The sequence below is a fragment of the Sinocyclocheilus rhinocerous genome, unplaced genomic scaffold (assembly GCF_001515625.1).
Source record: "Sinocyclocheilus rhinocerous isolate Xijiao unplaced genomic scaffold, SAMN03320098_v1.1 scaffold4178, whole genome shotgun sequence".
In the NCBI taxonomy this organism is placed as follows: domain Eukaryota; kingdom Metazoa; phylum Chordata; class Actinopteri; order Cypriniformes; family Cyprinidae; genus Sinocyclocheilus; species Sinocyclocheilus rhinocerous.
The window spans coordinates 169008-190422 of NW_015627541.1; the positions used below are offsets into that span (position 1 = coordinate 169008).

At 37.1% G+C, this 21415-nt stretch overlaps 1 protein-coding gene across 5 annotated transcripts in view; it reads right to left on the reverse strand.

The window, feature by feature from the left end:
- The window catches only part of LOC107730362 (unconventional myosin-Ib-like), a 34105-nt gene extending 14672 nt beyond the window's left edge, over positions 1-19433 (reverse strand). For 4 of the 5 annotated variants that reach the window (XM_016541207.1, XM_016541214.1, XM_016541200.1 and 1 more), the window contains exons 1-11: positions 19330-19433; positions 17172-17218; positions 14324-14387; positions 8810-8908; positions 7821-7924; positions 4723-4870; positions 3313-3431; positions 2948-3034; positions 2482-2547; positions 1966-1971; positions 203-307 (exon numbers count right to left, since the gene is read on the reverse strand). In XM_016541207.1, the coding sequence (XP_016396693.1) occupies positions 203-307; positions 1966-1971; positions 2482-2547; positions 2948-3034; positions 3313-3431; positions 4723-4870; positions 7821-7924; positions 8810-8908; positions 14324-14387; positions 17172-17218; positions 19330-19417 (933 nt within the window). In that variant the 5' untranslated portion in view covers positions 19418-19433. The remainder of the gene's footprint in view (positions 1-202; positions 308-1965; positions 1972-2481; positions 2548-2947; positions 3035-3312; positions 3432-4722; positions 4871-7820; positions 7925-8809; positions 8909-14323; positions 14388-17171; positions 17219-19329) is intronic. The other variant, XM_016541193.1, reaches the window with a different exon arrangement.
- Positions 19434-21415: the final 1982 nt, after the last annotated feature.

Sequence of the window (21415 nt, forward strand, 5' to 3'; positions counted from 1 at the left end):
ATTTTTTTCATTTAAATTCCATTTTTAGAAAGACATTTCTTTATTATGTATAAAAAATGTTCTACAGCAGTAAACATGATGTTATGGTACCTGTCTGAAAGCACTTTCCTTCCAAGGTAACTTCATTCAAAAACTGTTAGAGTTGCAGAAGTTGAGAGAAGACCATTTCCTATTTGTCTTCATGTACTGGCTTGTTGCTTACCTCACGGATATACTCCTCCTGCTCTTCGCGGAGAGTAAGCTCGATGAAGATTTGCTGGAGCTTCTCATTGCAGTAGTTGATAATGAACTGTTCAAAACTGTTGTCCTGCAGGAACAAAAAGATAAATGAGAATCCATAGACCAAATGAAAACTGTGGTAATTAAAATGTACACTGCAAACTAAAACAGCACTGCAAACAGGCGCACTAATATGGCAACCATCACTCAACGTTATTTACTAAACACCTTTCTCTAGGTAACTCTATAAGCTGGATATATTGGAAATTTTGGTGACTTTGGGGAGGAATGTCAAAAATATATATACTTCAGAAAATCTGTAAATATTTGTTGTTTTCCCTAATATAATACCATCTCTAAACTAAGTCGTCCCACTGAAGCTCTGCAACAATGTATGCTCTTACTTCAGCAAGCTTCGCATTGGTTTGCTGCCAAAATGGCACTCTGCAATTCATGATAGGGAAACTGGAGAAAATTCACATGCAGTTGTTTAGTGCCACCCATCTTTCATTCTTAACTGCTGTTCGATGGAACTCTGACAGATGAATGTACATACGTTTCTGGTGAAAACGTTTGGTGTGACACCCACAACCAAAACAGAATTGTTTAAAATAGTATTGTGGGGCACCGCCTTAAAGAATTCAGAGCAAATCACTTGTAGAACACATGTAAAATAGCCCCGAACAAAGTCTGCTCTTACAAAACAGTAAGATCTCTATAGCTAAGATTAAATGAAGGCGTAACATGGTACAATATACATCAAGGCTGCATAATCTTATCTGCATCTCTTGATGGAGGTGAAGTCTTTAACCTCTTCACCCACAGTAAATGTTTTCAGGTTTACAAACGCAGGGTTAGAAAACCCCAAATCAGTGAACCAACTCCATTGTTGAATTAAAGCAAGAGTAATACTCAATGTTATGCTCATTGGCTTATGATAAACAGTTAGGATTGTACTATTTAGCCATGACACTGGGGTTCAGGAATTATTCAATCTATTTTTAATCTTTATAGCAATCCTACTGCATGATAGTCTCTGCAACTAAAGCCACTGCAATAATCAGTTCCAATGGGCTTGGCTTGAGAAAAAACCCAAAATGACTTCCAAAAGGCAGCAAATGAAAAAAAGCACCATTGTTTTACTTGGCACTGGCAGTTTTATTCTGGCAGCCTTTGCTGAGAGGCCACACTGGCATGTCAGCCTGGATCTGCAGTGTTCTAGAAGTAATGAGAGGTAACCCTGTTCAAAGAATAACCTCAACATCTCTTACATTTTCTGAAGCCCCAAAAGCTCAAAAATCACTGCAGATCTCTGGCTGGTTTCAGTGAAGCTTAAAGAAATACTTCACCCAAAAATGAAAATTGAGTCATGCTAAATCACCCTCAAGCTCCAAAAAAACACTATAAAAGAACCATACAAATAGTCTGTATTACTCATGCAATATATTCAAAGTCTTCTGAAGCCATATGATATGGGTTTGGAACAACTTGAGGGTGATAAATAATGACAGAATTGCCCTTTCTGGGTGAACTGTTCCTTTAAGGTCTTCCAAGTTTAGGATGAATGGAGCTAATGCTGTAACATCAAGCGTACAGGTCATACTAATACTACTAGGAAACACTTCAGGGTTTTGCTCTAGCAGTGGTTTATGCTGCGGAGATACAAGATCAGAATTAAGACTAGGATTAAGTGCTAAAATCGCAGCATGCACACAGCCGTGGGATTTCCTCTGCAGGTCTACTTACTCCATTCTGTCGTCATGGCCACAACAACATAAACAACATTCAGGAGAGAGTGATACAGTCAGACAGCAGAACACATGCAATGGACAAATGTAAACCAAAATGGTTGAAAGGTGAATTAGTAGGCCTGAGAAGTAGTTCTCTGCATTACGGTAAACACTTGTGGGATTTAGTATGACAACAATGATAAAGTCAGCAACATAAATAACTTTAAGAAAATAATGCATGCATGTGCAATTCTGTATTTAAATTTACAGACACAAGTTCACAAGTTCTCAAATTCACAAGTTGCGCATAGGTATTAAGTGGCTGGAGGTGCATTGTAAGTGTGTCAGTCTAGAAATGCAGGATACTTTTCACCAACATGCAAAAATTATGTTTACTGTATTTGTATGTGTGTGTTCAGTCTGGAAAACTGCCTTTGCACGCACTGTGCACGCATCTGATATAGATCAACAGGTGGTGATGACATGAATTTGATGAGAAATCGTTTTCAAAATTCCAGACCAAATCACTCACCTCAAAGATTTCAAAACCATAAATATCCAGGACTCCCATTACTTTCTTGTGTGTTTTGGTTTGAGCCTGATCAAAAAAGAAGAATGTGAGTTACAAGGCAGAAACCAACTCGCTCTAAACACAAATATGTGAAATAGTGCTAGCATGGTTATAAGCATGTCTTGAGTAGTTTCACAGAGTATGATTCAAGCTTTATTTACTGTTGTTTGGCAAATTTTCACAGGCAAAATCCAGGGAAAATTCAAATTCATGCAATCTGGAATTTCGTGTCAGGGTGAAATATTTCACCATACATATTTTGCATCACAAATTTGATGCGTTTGAAAATGACTTATGTGTGAGTTGTACTTCATACTTTGCTACACTATTGACAATAGTCCTTTTTTGCTCATAAAAGTGCAAAATTTGTGTTACTGTGACTTTACAGCAAACAACAAAGATTCAGTGAAAATCCAGAGAGACATACCTTGATGCTTTCATTGATTCGGTTCACCAGCCAGCTGAACAGTCGGCTGTAGAGGTTTTTGGCAAGAGCATCACGAGCGTAATAGGCCTGAAATAGGAGAAGTCTCAAATTACAATCAATGTCCTGAACATCTGAATTACACATTATCTATACAAGCAAAAACATATTGATTAATCTCTAGTTCCAACTTCCTCCATGTGTCATGGCTGTAACAAAATTATCCCACATGTAAAGACAAAATTGTTTTTTGAGCTCATCATGTGGCCTGGATGCAAAAGCTTTGAGGTAGAGACCTGCGCGGGACGGATTTTTCAGTCCCGCTCCCGCAAGATTCTGTCCCGCGCCCACCCGCTCCGTGTGCTGACCTGAGCCACGTTGAGTGATGTGGACACCTTCTCCATCTTGGCCTCAACGGTACGGAAGCTGAACGCTCTTTCCAGCACGGACTGCTCAATGCCCAGCAGCTCACACATCTCTTTCAGGTCTGGGACAGGAAATGCAAAACAAACCCAGGCAGATCAGATTAAAGAATTATTTATGGATAGACTAGACAGTGTGTTATGTAATTTAAACAAATTTGCCAATTGCCAAAGATAAACATAAACCCTCTGACTCTTACGTTGAGAAAAGAAAAAAAAAAACCTCTATAAAACATCTTTAGTGTATTTAAAATTAAAACCAACAATCATTCTGATCAAAGGCCTTTCTCTCAGAATCTAGAGGTCAAGGTAAAGACTGATACATGTTAAGCCCCTTTCAAGGAGTTTAAGCTGAAGAGTATTTTAAAATCGCTTCTTCTCTAGGGGTTTTGAGAGGATCTGGACATCAGGTATACAACCACCTCATCCCACAGCAGCTCAATCTGTCTCATTTCAGCCCATAGCTATCAGGTCAAAAGGGCAGAGAAAGCACATTATTGCTAATGGGTTTAAACACAGGAGACAAACCAGACGCTGTAGTCTATATAAATGGAGGTGTTGACATGGATTGTGATGTTTAGTCTGGGCCGGCCACTGCCCTGGCTATAGGAAACTACTAGAATATGCAGTGATAAGTAACACTCATTTGCAGCACATATATTTGGGTAGTTGACATAACTTTTTTTTAATTATTATTTATTTAGCATTAAAATTTTAGGTTAAACTTTTTGGTTTCCCATGAAAATTATTTGGAGCTGTTTCAGGCCTGTAAATGTTTTTGCATTATTTTGAATGCGTTCATTTGTTCATTAAACTGTGGTAAACTTATAGGAGAATTTGAAAATAATTTTAGATTATTTCTAGGACATAACAGAACACATTTGTCACTGCTTAAAATATTATATCCTTTACCTGTTAATCAAGAAGGCATTTATCTGGCTTTACAAATACATACAAACTGTTTTATCATTATCTTATGCATTCATGGTACAGGATGCAAGGGTTATCTGGGTAAGTACCAGTGCGGTGTTGATTGACTGTGTACAACCAACTGCAAGCTAATACTGTAAATGACTCTTGACATATCAATAGATGGCAGTAGTGGCCAACCTGGTGAGCAGATGAAGGCACTGTTATATACAAGACCACAGTACCTGCTATTTCACAATTCATATTAATTTGGTTTTCAGTGCTTGCAAATGTTTATGTCATTGTATCATTAATACTGATTGTGATGTCTGATCATTCACACTTGAAAGTTTCTTGGGAAGTGTACTTTCCTTTACAAACCAAAAGTTTAAAAAACTAATGTAAGGTTTGCATCGGCAATGCTTTTTGGAAGAGCCTAGCACTCACCGTTCTTGTCCTTGATTCGACTCTCATCGAAGCCATTGCAACGAGACTCTGGTTTGAACTCGATGTTTCCCAGTTTGAGAACAGCAGCCACCAGCTCCAGTATTGACTGAACCTCATCCTCCATGAAGCCCACAATTTGCATGGCATTCTGGGAAAACAGAAGAGAAAATACATTTAGTCAATAGTGGTCTGCTGATGGACATTTAACATGGCATTACATATGGTGGCGTCTGTAAAGTGATTGACTGGCCCGTAACCACACCACTAATGGACAGCCTGAGGGTGTTGAACAGAAATGTCCATCACACCACAGTCTGTCAAAGAGAAAAGATTAAGGATTGCAGCTGGTCTTAAGAATAACTTGTATTTGACAGCTTTAAAAATCAAGGAAAAAAATATATTTATTTTATTTTTTGTGGACATTGTCTCATGATCTCAATTCAACCATAAATATGGGAAATGTTCTTAACTCAAAACACATTTTATTTCTTTATTTATATATTTTGATTTTGGAGTAAAATATGACATGAGATTCACCTTAAAGGGATCCACAAATGAAAATAATTTCATAATTTACTCACCCCCATGTTGTTGCAAACCCATATGAATTTATTTGTTCTGTTGAACACAAAGATATTTTGAAGAATGTTGGCAACCAAACAGTTGCTGGAATGAGTTCCATAGTACTTTTTTCTGTACTATTAGTCAAGTCAATGGCTACCAGCGACTGCTTGGTTATAAACCTTGTTTTCAAAATAACTTATTTTGTGTTCAACAGCTGTACAAGTTTGGAACAGCTTTAGGGTAACCAAATGATGACAGAATTTTCATTTTTGTGCGAACTATTCATTTAATATTGTTAATTTATGGGTGTACAGGGAAATAAGTAACAGATTTTTAAATTTTTACAGTAGATTTAGCCAATAGAATCATCAGCAGCTTATGATTTATCATGTTCCTTGTGCTTCCACAATAGCTTGTGTTCATATTTGTTCTCGTGAAGCCATAAATTACGTTCAAAATGTCATGGAATCACTGATAATAAACGTGCAAGCAGTTCACTGGCAAAGTCAATGGTCTAAAGGTCGGAGATAACAGTGAGTGAGCTGTAAGGGGCTGAAATGTGACAGCTAAAAGTGAATGACAACCCAATAACTTTCTATATCTCTGAATAAATAGTAACACAATTTAATACTTCCAGAGTGTAAACACTCTTATATATATTTTTCTTTTCTTTCATGTTAACAAGACAAGCATGTCGTGTCTCTAAGAATGAACGTTCTGCTGAGTTTTGTATATTATTTACAGCCTAGCATAAATAGAAACCATCCTCCCTCGTGGAAGTGTTTACTGTCTCCTACACACAGAGCCTTATTTATGCTTAACCTTATAAACTACAAATGTCTACACTGCAAAAAAAGGCCTGCTTCTAATTAATTAGATTTGACTCCCCAGGCAAGAGGTTAAAAGACAGAGCCAGAGGCCCAGCACATGCTGAGTTAGGATGTTCAGATGTCAGCAAGGAGCTTGGCTTAGGCCTATTGTTCATCAGAACTGCACTGTATTGTCTGATACGGTGCTGAATTCTGACCAGTTTAATGTGGGCTGCATTGTTTGCTTGGACACAGACATTCTGCACTCATTTCCAGAAGACAAGCAAAGAACAGGGCTCCACAATAAGGATGACCCAAAGGTCCGGGCCCAAACAAAAAAAGTTTCGGGCTAGTTGATGGAAAAGTCACTCGTCTTAACGGGCCAGAAAATAAAAAAAAGGCAGCAACACTGTCAAAAATATAATATTCAAGCACATTATGCATTGCTTCCTGGGTTTTCCCAGTGTAAATACACTACTTTTCAAGTTTGGGGTCAGTGAAGTTGCATTAAATTGATCAAAAGTGATGGTAAATAATTATTTAATGTTACAAAAGCACAACTATTGCAGCACAACTGTTTTCAACACTGAAAATAATAATAGATGTTTTTGAGCTCAAATCAGCATATTAGAATGATTTCTGTAGGATAATGTGACTCTGAAGACTGGAATAATGACGCTAAAAATTCAGCTCCGCTTCACAGGAATAAATTACATTTTAAAATATGAAAATAGCAAACAATTATTTTAAATTGTAATCATTTTTCACAATATTACGGTTTTCTGTTTTACTGTATGGTTGATCAAATAAATGCAGCTTTGGTTGAGCATACAAGACTTCTTTCAAAAATATTTAAGAAACTTACCAACCCTTAGTGACTTTTTACTGTTAGTGTAAAATTATAGCTATTTGCTTTTTTTTCTTTTTCTTTTTTAATGAAAAAATACATTTTCTTCAATACATTCCAGATGCTTCTAAATGGCAGTCACCTTGTTTATTTTACAGTTAGTGACCAACTAACAACTACCCTTTACTTTATCCCTTACATAATTTACAGCTATTATTGGAAATTATAAACCCTTATGAAAGCTAACTTCCAAAAATACTTGTCATTTAAAATTTTTTTTAATCTGCCTGGTTAAATAAATAAATAAAAAATAGATAGTAAAACATTTTTCTATAAGTCAGAAGCAAAATATGTTTAAACAAATATATAATATTGTAATATTTTTTTATCTCCAGGCCAGTGAGGCAAGAGTCCAAAGGAAGCAAAACTACTGGCTCAACAAGGCTTGCAGAAATCAACCCTTATTGTTAAACTTTGCAACGACAGTCCATCCTCCGCATGACCCGTTTTCACAATGACAATAAGTGTGTGCATGAGAAAAACAGACGCACTGATTCCATTTATACATGTCAGCTGTGAGCAGGTGGAATTCCCCCTTAAATCAACTTCCCTGTCTTCAAGTAGAGGCTTGGATGAAGCTCAAATTACATAATGACACAATGCAAATTGTTTTGTTCAGACCAAACTCCACCTCAGTGGGTAAAGGGTGATCTTATCCAGTTAAGCCAGGGAGATAACATGCTTTGCTAACTTCTCATCATACAGGGTGCCATGGATCTGAGCTAATCCCAAGACAGTCTGAACCAATGACACATGCTATAATGTGTCAGGAACCTGCTACTGTATGTAGTGTATGGCAGGCCTGAAAGAAAACTTACTCTAACTGTTCTGAAACTGGCAGCATCGTCCAGTCCATTGACTGTTGCCGAATCCAGGCTAAGGTAGTTGTATTTGCTGAAGTCTCGGTCCAGCTTCAGTTTTTCTGAAAGAAAAACACAATTAGAGCATTAAAGGCAATTCACTTGTCAACCATCTTTGATGCAAGTTCTCCAATTTGTTTTTCTATGAGTGGTCACTCTTTGTACTGTCCCTTTATACCATGGGTGTCCCATCCTACTCCTGGTGGGCCAACATCCTGCAGAGTTTAGCTCCAACCAGCTCCAATACACTCGCCTGGAAGTTTCTATTGAGTCTGAAGACCTTGATTAGCTGGTTCAGGTGTGTTTAATTAGGGTTGGAACTAAACTTTGCAGGACGTTGGCCCTCCAGGAGCAGGATGGGACAACCCTGCTTTATACTCCCCTTAGTTTCGATGTATCGGCCATTCCATAAGACCCAGTTGCTATCAGATTATGTTACATCTATGTTGTATTCTGCTCAGCTTACCCCTTTGATGCCTGAAATCAAAGCCTTTTATTGTGTTCTCTTTCATTAAAAATGTCAAACAATGACCATGGTTCCCAAACACAATGGTTCCCAACCCTGGTCCTGGAGGCATCACAAAACTTCACATTTTGCATGTATCCGCATCCCAACACTTCACATTTTGCATGTCTCCTTTCTCTGACACACCAAATTTCAGGTCTTTGAGTCTCTACTGATGACCTGAATCAGGTGTGTTTGATTAAGGAGACATGCAAAACATGCAGTGTTGGGGTGCCTCCAGGACCAGGGTTGGGAACCACTGGTCTAACAGTATGCAAATAAACCACACATGAACCATAAATTCTGTTCCCAGAGTCTTTAACTCGGGTATGTTTCAGTGCAATCCAGCAATCTTTTCCACACCATGTTCTGAAAGCCACTGAATGAATTGTGCGTTGGGAATGCACATGTAATCATACAAACTCTGTAAGTGGTCTCTTACTGAGCGTGTCATCTGATGCTCCAGAAAGCAGCTGGTAGAAGATGTGGAAATTCCTCTCGCCCCTGGGCTGCTTTACCACACGGGATTTCTCCAAGAGATCTGCGAAAGGGAAATATCAAAGCACAAAACATTTCATGAGCATACACAGCTGACTCAGCTTAAACAGGGAGCAACAGAAGTGTTTCTGAGGTAAAAAATTCCACTCATTTTATCCACAGAGAGAAAGTTAAGATAACGTTTAAACTTAAAAGACAGGCCTAACATGAGCTACAAGGCTGTCATGCACACAATTTGTTTTCAACTTCATAAATAAATAAATGTTAATTGTGGAATTCCCAGTGAAGAGATACACACAGATGCAACTGGCTATAGACAATTCTCTCCTACTCCTACTCTGAACAGCCATTTCAGAGAAAAACAAAGGTGTTTTCCTGTTTATATCAGAATGAATATTTAGGTATCCATGGTGAAGTTTTCATTGTTCATCGTATTCAGATTGAGACAGGAAGTCTCACAGGAGATATTCATCTATGGGGAGAGGAACATAGTCACACCACCCACGCTCCATCCAGATGTGTGCCCATTAGAAAACAGCAGCATCAGCCCAAAACCTTGATTACCTTATCATCAACAACATTTATTAGCTTGATATGAGATAAGACATGAAGCATTGTTTATATGACCACGCTCCATCCAGATGTGTGCCCATTAGAAAACAGCAGCATCAGCCCAAAGCCTTGATTACCTTATCATCAACATTTATTAGCTTGATATGAGATAAGACATGAAGCATTGTTTATATGAGCAACAAAAATTATGCAGCAGTATTATAATTACTGATAATTCTGATAACACCTGACAAAGCACCAATAAAACCTTTTTAGACAGTTCAAACTCACTGACAGCTGCACTAAGACATGCATAGATAAGTATGTATATTGGGTCATATAAATTAAAATGATTCAATAGTCAATCTTTTAGCATAAATGTATGAATATTCAAAATATACCATCAAAAGTCTACTTCTATAGTATGAGGCCCTAAATGACAATTTATCATCAAATAACTCAATTTAACTTCTGTATTGGAGGAAACTAAAATGCCCATGTTACTTTTTTTTTGGTTCATTTATAAAAGCAAGATGGGAATGAGCAGTTGTCACTTCCTGTTTTATCTGATGCCTGTCACAGCAGTGGCTTAGTGGCTGTGGGCCACAAGCTCATTAATACTTTATAGCCCCATTACAGATCCCCTGTTGTGGAATCTACCTCAACAATAATCAAACACTAAGGAGTATCCTTTGTCTCTCTTTCCCCTAATCTTCTCCTTTAACTTCCAGAGATAAATCATGCTGTCTGGTGTAAGAGTAGAGTCTGAGGCAGGATGAGTCTGAGGAATGCAGGAAAACTTCAGCCCTGAGGGGACTCCACTCTGACCTTCCACCTTCTGCACACTCGCAGACCTTTGTTATTGCTTTAACACAACTCCAGTAATGGCCAGTAACTTCTGTCCTCCACTCAAACATTAGAAGTCGTTCTTCTCTGCATTGCTTTGAATTGACTTACTCAAAAACCTAGCAAGCTGCCTTGCTGTGAGCTGCCTGGTTAGACAGCTGCCTTCTAAGTGGCCATTCACAGGACGAATTCTTGCATATAAACATAGTGCAAGATAATTGAACAGAATGTGCCATTATAGGAGATTTTCTCCCATACATTGTTGCAAATATAAACACTCAGTAAGTTTGATATTTTAATATCGAATTAATGATATTAAAATAAGTATTCTTCATCTGGTCTATTGTTTGGTCCACTGTTTTCAATCCAACATCACTTTGTGGCAAAACTGTTTTGAACCCTATAATGCCAAAATCATATTTGATTTGCAAATTTGCTAAAAACCTGTTGTACGTAATCTACTACATGTCTTTTGTCATCTTACTGATAGTTTATTTTATTTATTTTTTAAATCAAGTAAAAGGCCTCTTAGTAGAATTGAAAAACGTCCCCCTTCAGGTCATGGTTCACGTGTCTTTTTGCTGTGAGACCTTTACTGATTTTTTATTAAGTAAACATAAGAAATATTTTGATATAAACATTTACTGAACATTTGCTAGACATTCTTGCAAGTAGTGATTCACATTACAAGCTATCAGACTTCCATTTTACTTTTTGGGTATATACGCATCAAAAACTACACCAATTTGCATATTTTTGCTCCGTTTTGGGCCTCTGGATAAACGAAGGTATTTTCTCCTCAAGCATGCACTCCATATTCTCACTATATCATAGAATCTGAGGCATAGACTCATTTCATAGGTCAGGCTTTACAGGGTTAACTTGATAGTGTCTTAAAAACTGTAAGATGCACTGTAACAGCTAAACACATCTGTCTACCACATGACAACATCTATCCTGCTTCATCTGCCATCTTGAATATCTTTTTTCCACTCAGCTTGGTGCAATGCATTCTGGGATTGCCTTTTTCTGCACAGGATTTTCTGATTTAGAATAAGGCTAAATTGAAATACCTCAGCATAAAGTTTCTACCTATCATCAGCAATAGCCTCCACGTTGGGAGCATGCCTATGATGCCTTAAGTTTAGGCTACTCAGTAGGTTTTAAGAACAGAGTTCTGGGGCATGAAGTCTTTGTTCAAATCATCTGAACAGTTTCTAGTGGGGAAAATGATGCTGTATCAGATGACTCTAAGATTGTTTCTTACTTTGGAGGAAAGCCCTCAGGCTTCAGAGCTGTCTGTAGCATCCTGTTATAGCCTGTCTGTGGACATGCAACTTGGTTGTTTTGAAGCACTCACAATAGATTATATTGTGCAGACTACATGAAGCTGTAACAGTTTAAACTACTGATTTTAGACAGCAGAGGCCAACTGCACCAGCTGTGCGTAAGTTAAACTTAAGCCTAGTTTTGATGTAAAGGGGAAGTAAGTTACAACTTATGCACTACTAAATATTTTTGTGTTGCACCATTAAACTTGAAACGCAACTCTACTTATTGATAAAATATTTACAGAAATTTCAACCAGGAGTAACGGGTGGGAAAAAAAACTAAACAGCAGATTGACTGAATTGCATCCTGAATAGCTCCTCTTTTACCTGACAGACTTCAATACTTTAGACATACATGAAATTGCAGAGGATATTGTGAATAAATTACTTTGTTAGCAGCTTTTCAACACAAATTCGACCTAAACAATGCACCTCTGTGTACATCGGTCAGCCTTGTGCATGCAAACATAATAACTCGTAACAAATAAAAGTCAATTTTTTGGTGTCAGTATTTAATGATTGGTCCTTTACTTATAAATATACTTATTATTTTACTCTTTATTAGTGTCTAAAGGATTGAAGTCTGTCATATAAAACAAGAGCTTATTGATGCAATCTGTTTTATTCAAACTGTTACCCCTGAGGTTTCTGTAAATATTTAGTTAATGTGTAGTTTATTAATTCAAATGAATATGTGTACCATTAGTTATGTGAGGCAAAAGAAGTTAGTCTGCTATTGGATCATTAAGGGTAAATGTCACATTATGCAACTACGCATAACTACGTTCTGTCTTAAGAACAAATTAAGTACAGCGTTACAACTACTTTGTGTTCCAGAACTTACGAACGGCTGGTGCAACTCTACCCAGACTTCAGTAAAAACTGTGGGGGAATTGTTTTAACTGTGGGACTGTTAAAAGCTCTTCCAATCACACATCGGAAAAAAACAGTAACATTTTGCTCCCACTTCCTGTGTCTTTGGCTGTATATGTTTGGGGAGTCAAAATAAGAGATAACTGGAAACAGGTGAAGGTCTTGCTGTCCTCAAGTAAAGGCACTATGTTCATATACCCAAGCAGAGGCGTTTCTATATCTGAGCTGAAGGGGTAACTGTCGAGTGAAGTAATTCTGTGCCGATCCAAATATCAGCACAAAAGAAATGTCAATTGTCATGTCATGTTGTCAATTATATCTAGTGACTCCCCTGCATGTGATGGAGTGCCGTAGATAAATCACATCAGCATCATTAAGAGTGGGCGACTGATCGATTCTCACATGGATAGTGGCACACTATCTGATCGACTAGTTACTCGAACTGCTGTACTATATAGGTTACAAACCCTCCTCAAATCAATAAGCAAATGGACAAACTGTGTTAACTGCTAGAGGAAGTTGCTGTGGGATTAATTATCTCTCCATGCCAAATGGTAGCACTTTCGTTTCCATTTAAAGATTTTAAGGTCACTTGTCATAGTGGTTCAATCACATTTTTGACCAGATAAATGTTTCTACAGTTTAGAAATTGCCTGCTATTTCAGTAATTATTTAATAGGTTAGCTGACATGTAAAAAATGCACTCTCAATGTTGTCAACATCATTGGCAAATCATACATACATTTGCAATGGAGTAATGGACTACTGTGGGAGAAGAGGCTTGAATTTGATGTTGAAATTTAAAGTAATGTATTAGAGATTGTGCATATTTTAAGTCACCATTCCTCAACGTTTCAACTACCCATTAATTCAACACTATACATCAGGGTTCCTCAAATCTTGCCCCGTAGGGCCAATGCGCTGCAGAGTTTAGCTCCAACCCTGATCAAACTCACCTACCTGTGATTTTCTAATGATCCTGAAGACATTGATTAGCATGCTCAGGTGTGTTTGATTAGGGTTAGAGCTAAACTCTGCAGGAAAGTGGATCTCGTGGGCCATATTTGAGGATCCCTGCTATACATGAACCAAAAGCATGAGGAAACATTTAGGTAAATGGACCACTGGCTTCAACAGTCAAGAGCATGTGTGCCAAGCCAACTAGACTGCTGGTCTGGCTTTGAATTTGCAGAGAGACAGGCTCAGGGGCATATTACAGGAACCATTGCTATGGTGCTACAAAATAAGGACATGCTCTGGATGGTTTGTGTGTGAATATATGCAGCAGTTTCCCAAAACCCTCTCTGAGAGCACACAGCTGGGAGCAAGAGTAAAGACACAGCCACTTGTATAAAATTCTTTCAGAGAGAAAAAAAAAAAACGTTGCCCAAAATGAAGCTTCTATCATCATTTATTCTCCCTTGCATGTTGTCTTTGCACTAACATTACTTTTTCTTCAGAAAACACAAAAAGAGAACTTCTAAAGAATGCTCTGAAGAATGCAGTTCTTATCCATAAACCGTGATCCATTTTTTTTTCTTTACTTTCACTCTTGATCAATTTTACTCAATTTACTAAATAATAGTGTATGAAACAAATCACTTTGACTACTTTTATAATGGTTGTTTTGTACATTTGGGAGGTTGACAGTCACATCACAATGTTATTGTATGGAACAAAAGCTGCATGAACATTTTTCAGACTTTTGTATTTTAGACATAATTAAACAGCATATGGGCTTGGAATGACATGAGGGTGAATAAATAATGACAGATTTGGGGTGGACTATTCCTTTATTTCTACGTGGGCACTATTACAGGGATACTCCTTGGTTTCCACCTTGTAATTATACTCACAATTACTGATGACTCCACCAAGGGGGTCTCCTTTGAAGTCAAACTCGATATCCATGTACTTCCCCTATAGAAAGAGAAGAAATTGTTAGCACATCCCATAAAAAGTGCATGGTGGGTTAGTTGATGACATGGCTCTTTATTATTGTTTAACATGGTCTTCCTGTGCAGTCAAAATAAGATATTACTAAGAAGCTAAGGTCTAAGAAGCAATGGTGACATTGCATCAAGGCCTTTGGTACTAATGGTAGGCTTGCTGCGGAGAACCACGTGGCTCTTTTGTGGTTCATGATGGTAGGAAAAGACGCATGACAACAAGGGCAGTGATCACTGCAAATAGGGCTGAAATTTGAGCCTTCCGTGAGGCAAATGGGAGAAGAAAAAAAAAGGTTCATAACACACGCTGCCAATCATACATAGATTTGCAATGGAGTAATGGACTACTGTGGGAGAAGAGGCTTTTTTTACTGCTGTAATGGTAAGAGAAACTTTTTTTGTCTTCTGTCCCCGCACACTATTTGGGAAAGGAACAGTAAGCCCAGTGTCTCTGGAGCCAGTTAAATTTGTCCCTCTTTATTTATATCCAACAGCTCTTAAAAAAGGAAACTGCCTCAGAGGCTGCTGAATAAACTCCTAGAACTCCTACAACACAGGAAGTCACAGCTGAAAATTACTTTGAGAAAAGCTGTAACAGTATAGCAGTTGAAAACTATATGATAAAATGGTGCTTGAGATCCAAAACATTATTACGAAATTCCAAATCTCAAGGTCTTAACATGCCATCAACTTAGAAATCAGAGATGGTTCCGTTCCAAACCCTGTCGAGCTGGCTTGCTGTCTTCAAAGGCTGCATCCTAACCAAGGTGCTGACTATTGTAAAATGTTCTGCACAGTCCATTTCTGTTTACGCCACATACATGAAGACTATTCACATTTGATTTCAATAGAGCTTGTTATTAGCATGTAGCTATGCTAATAATGTGATACTTTAATTAGCATAAATAAACGACACCCTTGTGAAAAATTAATACACTTAGTTGACACTCAATGTGTACTTGTAGTTTACTTCATATCTTAAAAGTGTATTTAAAAAAAAAACTGTACTTGCAGTTAATATAACATTAATGAAAAAGTCATTTAATTATAGGCCTACTTTTTATTTTAAGGTGTCCTTGTTACACATGTTACATGTACTTACTATTATAATAACAATAAATGATACATAACTACATGCAAGTAACCCTAAGCCAAACCCTAATCCTAACCATATAGTAAGTACATGTAGTTAATTATTACTCAGTACTTAAATGTATAATTACACTGTAACAGGGACACCTTAAAATAAGGTGTGTAACCAATCTTTTCTTGTGCTTTAAAGTATACTTATTTGATGCGTTGACTAACATATAATTTAATGTGTAATTACAAATATATTTAAATACATGACATACAAGTTTTAATAGAAATGGCATTACAGTCATAGCAGTACACTTTATCAATATGGAAGTAATTATGAAATTACATATAAAGATGTAAGAAGTTCTACGTAAGTGGGTCAAAAAAGCGCACATAACTAACTGCATTTAATATAAATGTGAACTATATTACATTTTAATTTAAATGCAATTTACAAGCTATTAAGTGTCCGGAAATATTCAAAGAATACACTTAAGTGTGAGCTTAATGTAAAGTATATTATTTCTATAATAAGTGCGCTTTATTAAAAAGTATGCTAAAGGTATATTACTTTTCACAAGGGCACACCAATATATGGTAAAATGTTTACTTTTTTTGTTTTTTTTACTTGTACTTCATGGATACCACTATATGTCTCACCTAAGCAACCATCCTAGATTTACAGTTTGCCAATATGCATTATGGGATGGCCTTTGCTACAGAGGAAACAATGCTGCCTTACAATCCAAAATAAGACAACTTTGTTTTGAGATTGTCGACGATGCCTCAAAATGCTACCTATATAGGCTTTGTTTTAAAACAAAGTCACAGAAATAAATGGTTCCTGGCTAAAGAGTGTTATGTAACACACTGATGGTCTCATGTGGGTGATGCAAGAGCTAGTAAGAGTGCTCAACAAACTCAATTTTGACCCATGAGTTACTAAAATTTAAATCTGGGAAGTTTCCTGAGGATAAACGTCAACAACAACACTGACTCAACGCTGTTCTGTTTTCCCTGTTATGTAAACTGAACAGCACCTCTGTTGAACCTCTGAAAGCACACGCTGGACAATGCTGTGTGGTCTCTAACCTCTGTAAGTACACACTCTATAGCTCAGTATATGTTTACTTTGTGTGGTCAGGCTGTGACGGACAGCTGGAAAGGGCCAGACTGTCAAAGAGCAGCGGCATTAAACACATTTGCATAAACAGAGATATTAAACTGTGCTAATCTCTGTGCTGAATGGCATTGTGGGAGCCTGTCCTCATGGACAACAGGGAAAAATAAGAACCGACTCAAAGGCATCTGGAGGTGGTTGCCAGAGAGGTTACACAGAGTTCTGTTTGAATCTTGCTATACGCACGAAGAGCAATCACTCTAGTGTTGCTGTGTCAGAATAGGGCCAGATGTGCTCAGGGCCGGTCCATAAGCAGCAGAACACAAAGCAAACCAGGAATGTTGCAGTATAATTTTTGCAAAATCAAACTCCCAAGAAAAGCATTGCATCACTTTAGGGGTGGGCTGACAGAAAGTAATAAAATAATTTGCCTGTGTTCACATTATGGATCAAAAGTCCATGTTGATCTAATCTAAAGCAAACACACTCTAGAGGGAGGAGCAGCATCAAAACACTCGTAAAATATTCTGACTGGAAAAAGAAAGAGATACTCACAAATCGAGACGAGTTGTCATTCCTCACGGTTTTGGCGTTCCCAAAAGCTGCAGTGGAATAACATGTTGTAAGTTAGTCAAGCCAGATTCATTCAGCACTACATTTCTACTTTGACTGATGTCATCTTGTGGAAAAATTATCCTGAATCCTCTCAGGTACCTTTCATCATATTCATGGAGCATAAGATACTTAGACGACCTAAAATTACAAATAAAAACAATTCCACATGTCCTGCAATAATGCGTCCATTTTAAACATTAATGAGTATCTTAGTTAACTCTAATGGACACTGTATAGAATTTACATTTATAGATTTGGCAGATAAATTTATCCTTAGCAGTTTAATTTGCGTTCAAGGTTTACATTTTATCAGCTGAACCCATGACCTTGGCATTGCCAGTGCCATGCTTTACTGTTTGAGCTACAAGCTGACATCACAATAAATTAATATTCCAATGTGCTTTCAGAACATTTGTTTGTTTTCAAACAAAGGCTACGTTCCAAAAACATTACTCTAGTGCATGATATGTAATACTGCGTTCTGTAATACTGTGTTCTGCATGCATGAAATATCCAGATGACCTAATTCATTTGCAGTATACAAAACAGCACAATGCAAAGAATAATGTATCCCATAATGCAACCTTCCACTTTAGGAAGCAGTTGCTTATTAGCACTAGCATATTGTCTGTTTATTAGTACTTATAAAGCACATATTAGTGCCTTATTCTGCATGACCATATATTAGATCCCCTATATATATATAAATATATATATATATATATACACATACACACACACAGGTGCATCTCAAAATTAGAATATCGTGAAAAAGTTCATTTGTTTTGTAACTTATTTTAAAAAGGGAAACGGTCATATATTCTAGATTCATTACATGTAAAGTAAAACATTTCAAAAGTTTTTTTGTTTTAAATTTGATGATTAGAGCTTACAGTTCATGAAAGTCAAAAATCCAGTATCTCAAAATATTAGAATATTTCCTAAGATCAATCAAAAAAAGGACCCTCTTTGTGGAGGGTGTCAATGATCATCTTCTGGACCTTTGCCAAGTCAGCAGTCTTCCCCATTATTGTGGTTTCAAAGAACAAGAGATACCCGGAATTTATTCTGTAGGGATGGTAATTTAATGAAATTCAAATGTAAATATTCTTATATATTGAGATACTGGATTTTTGACTTTCGTGAGCTGTAAGGCTCTAATCATCAAAATAAAAAATTAATGTTTTTTTTTTTTTATGTTTTACTTTACATGTAATGAATCTAGAATATATGAAAGTTTCACTTTTTGAATTTCCATTAACCATACTTAAAAATAAAGGTTTTATAATGGGGTTTTCACAGTGACGCCATAGAAGTACCAATGTTGGTTCCCCAAAGAAACTTTGGAAAGTGCTTCAAATAACCATATATATTTTTTTCTTAGAGTGAGGATTAAAATATTTTTTATTTAAAGTCTAAAGAACCTTTTTCCATTATAAAGAACCTTTTGTTCAATGAAAAGTTTGTTAAAGGTTCTTCATGGAACCAAAAACGACAATAAAGAAACTTTATTATTCATTATTACAACATTAAATATAACAAATTTTCACATTTTCCTTCTGAACACAATCTCCCCATATATAAACTGCATATATACACAGAGTCTATGGTAGAGAAACATGCAGCAGGAAATGTGCAGGACCCCCAGTGTGGGGCTCATTACTTCCAGCAGCTAAACTCTCACAGATGTGGGACTTCACTCTGCTCCGAGTCCTGCTGCCAAGAAGCACTAGGCATTCCTACTCCATCTCCATCTCATCGCTTATGTGCATTTCCTGTTCATGGCCCCACATAAAAACACAGCTGTCTGCTTGCCAGCAGGGACCAAGATGCTTTTGGCCCTTTAAGTTGAAAGTGGGGCAAGATTATGGGAACACTCATATGATGTAGGTCTCGAATCATCTGCTCCCAAACTTGCCTTCAAGAAGGTGAAATGATCTGCCACCCAATTTTCTATTAATTGACCTCCTGATACATTCAAGCACATCGGATGTCACATCAGTTTTAAGGCAAGACAAGTAACCTGAATGTCTTAAAGGTGTGAAATGACATATAGACAAGGTAATTGGTACAAAAACAGAAGATGTGGAAGACTCACCCTCAAGCACGGGATTGGACTGAAGCAGCTGCTCCTTCACTTTGTTCACCTCCTGGCCCTTCCCACACACTGCCGCCACATATGACATCACAAACTTACTAGCCTCTGAAAAACAGACCACAGAAGAATGAGGTCAGGGGTCATCTTCTAGACGAGACCTCACCCCAAAAATCCCCTTTACATCAACTCTACCCATCCTCCAGGGAGCAAACGCCTTTCCCACCTCACATGAGAACCCAAACTCCCTCCTTCTTTCAAAGCCAACTATGAGATCAGCTGTTTAAAGAGCTGATACTATTAATTATGAAGAGATGACAGAACAACTCAAATATTGGGGAAAGCCTGTGCATCAGTGTCCAGTTTGGCAAATATAATAAAAATTAAATAAATAATAATAATAAAAAGATTTTTTTAAATGTCTTCTTTTAGTTTATTTAGTAAAAAAAAAAATATATAATAATAATAAGTGGAATAGTGTAAAAGCCTGTCCTAATTATGTTAAACTAGTGATTATCATTATTATTTTTTATTACTGTTCAAACTCCGTTTTAGCTTTTACATGGAATGATTTTAATCTACTTGGCACGAACGGCTGTGTAAGATTTATCTTGTTCGACGCTTAATAACTTTCCCATGTCTGGACCTGAGAGCAGTGACTTGTGCACAGAAGTACAGATATGAAATGTTTTCTGAAGGGAAGGATGCCCACTTATGTTTTAGAGATTTATGGCTATTTTTGGATTCTGCTCAATTCACAGGACTTAAAGTATGAAACATTTTGATCAAACCTAATACATGAAGGGATGGCAGAGCGATAATCAATCAGATAGAAAATAATGCTATAACTCCTCATTTTATATAGCTTTTAGCATAGGACCTGAACACTGAATAAGAGAGCCCAATTTAATTTATTTCTGAGCAAGGGTAGATTTTCATTAGTGCAGAAGAACATTTTGAAATTAACACAGTGACCCGAGTATGTGGATTACCACAATCCCCATTTATCTCATTGCCTTGACTGTTGGATGTCCTGGATTTGAATGGTTGGCACAGTAAGATGCCCATTTTAAACCAAGAGGAGTCCAGTTTTGGACTGCTAAATGGCTGTGGTTAAACTTCAGCATTTTTAAAGTAATAAAACAGCTTCTTCCAAAAGAACATAATTGAGCTGAGCTGACATGAACAAACTCGAACAAATTTCCAGTCAGAAAATCACAATATTATACTTGCTTGTTAGATGAACACTTGCAATTCAAAAACTAAAATAAAAAATTGTGTTTCTGTTTGTAGGGCAGATTGTAGGCTGTCAGTAAATGTTGCTGTACTGACTGACACTCTTCCAGGGTGAGTGATCAGCTCTAAATAAATTGGACTACACACTGCCTAAAAACAGTGCTAATTTCAACCCATTTTATTCCGCCTCCCAGTTTCCTCACAGTCTGTACTTTTCTACAATCATTACTAAGGAATTTTCCAAAACCACCACTAATAATAGGTCTGATTGTGAGGGAAATGTTGCATGTAGTTCCCCTCCTCTAAGACGTATAAAAGTCTGGATTCATCAGGTTCACGGCGAGCTAGTGGTACACATGTGTATGGCAAAACAAAAGCTCCAGAACAATGATAAGCAGATCCAAGGTTGAATGGAATTGCTGTAATACTTTATTGATATGCATGTTCTTAATGACCATGACAAAAGCCATCTCTGATGTGGCATGCATACATTTGGATACTTAAGCTCTAAAATGGGTCAAAGGCATGCCAGGACTTTTTCAACTTACAGAAATGGGTAAATAGCACAAATGAAAGACCATATTCCGACACTATGGCTCCAAAATCTTGCAAGCTGCCTACATAGAAAGCATTTTAAGGCATTGTAGGCTGTTCTAAAAGTGTGTAGATGATTATGTTGCATTCTAAAATGCTGCCTTTTTGTTAAATCCTAAAGGTGTGTTCACATTGGCAAAACTGGCAAGGAAAGTCCATTGGCCATTATCAATAGTATAGCGATGTATGAAGCATCGCTTACTTTAACGCCACTTCCAAACTAAGCAGCTTTACATTGGTCAATGCAACAAATTTTAAA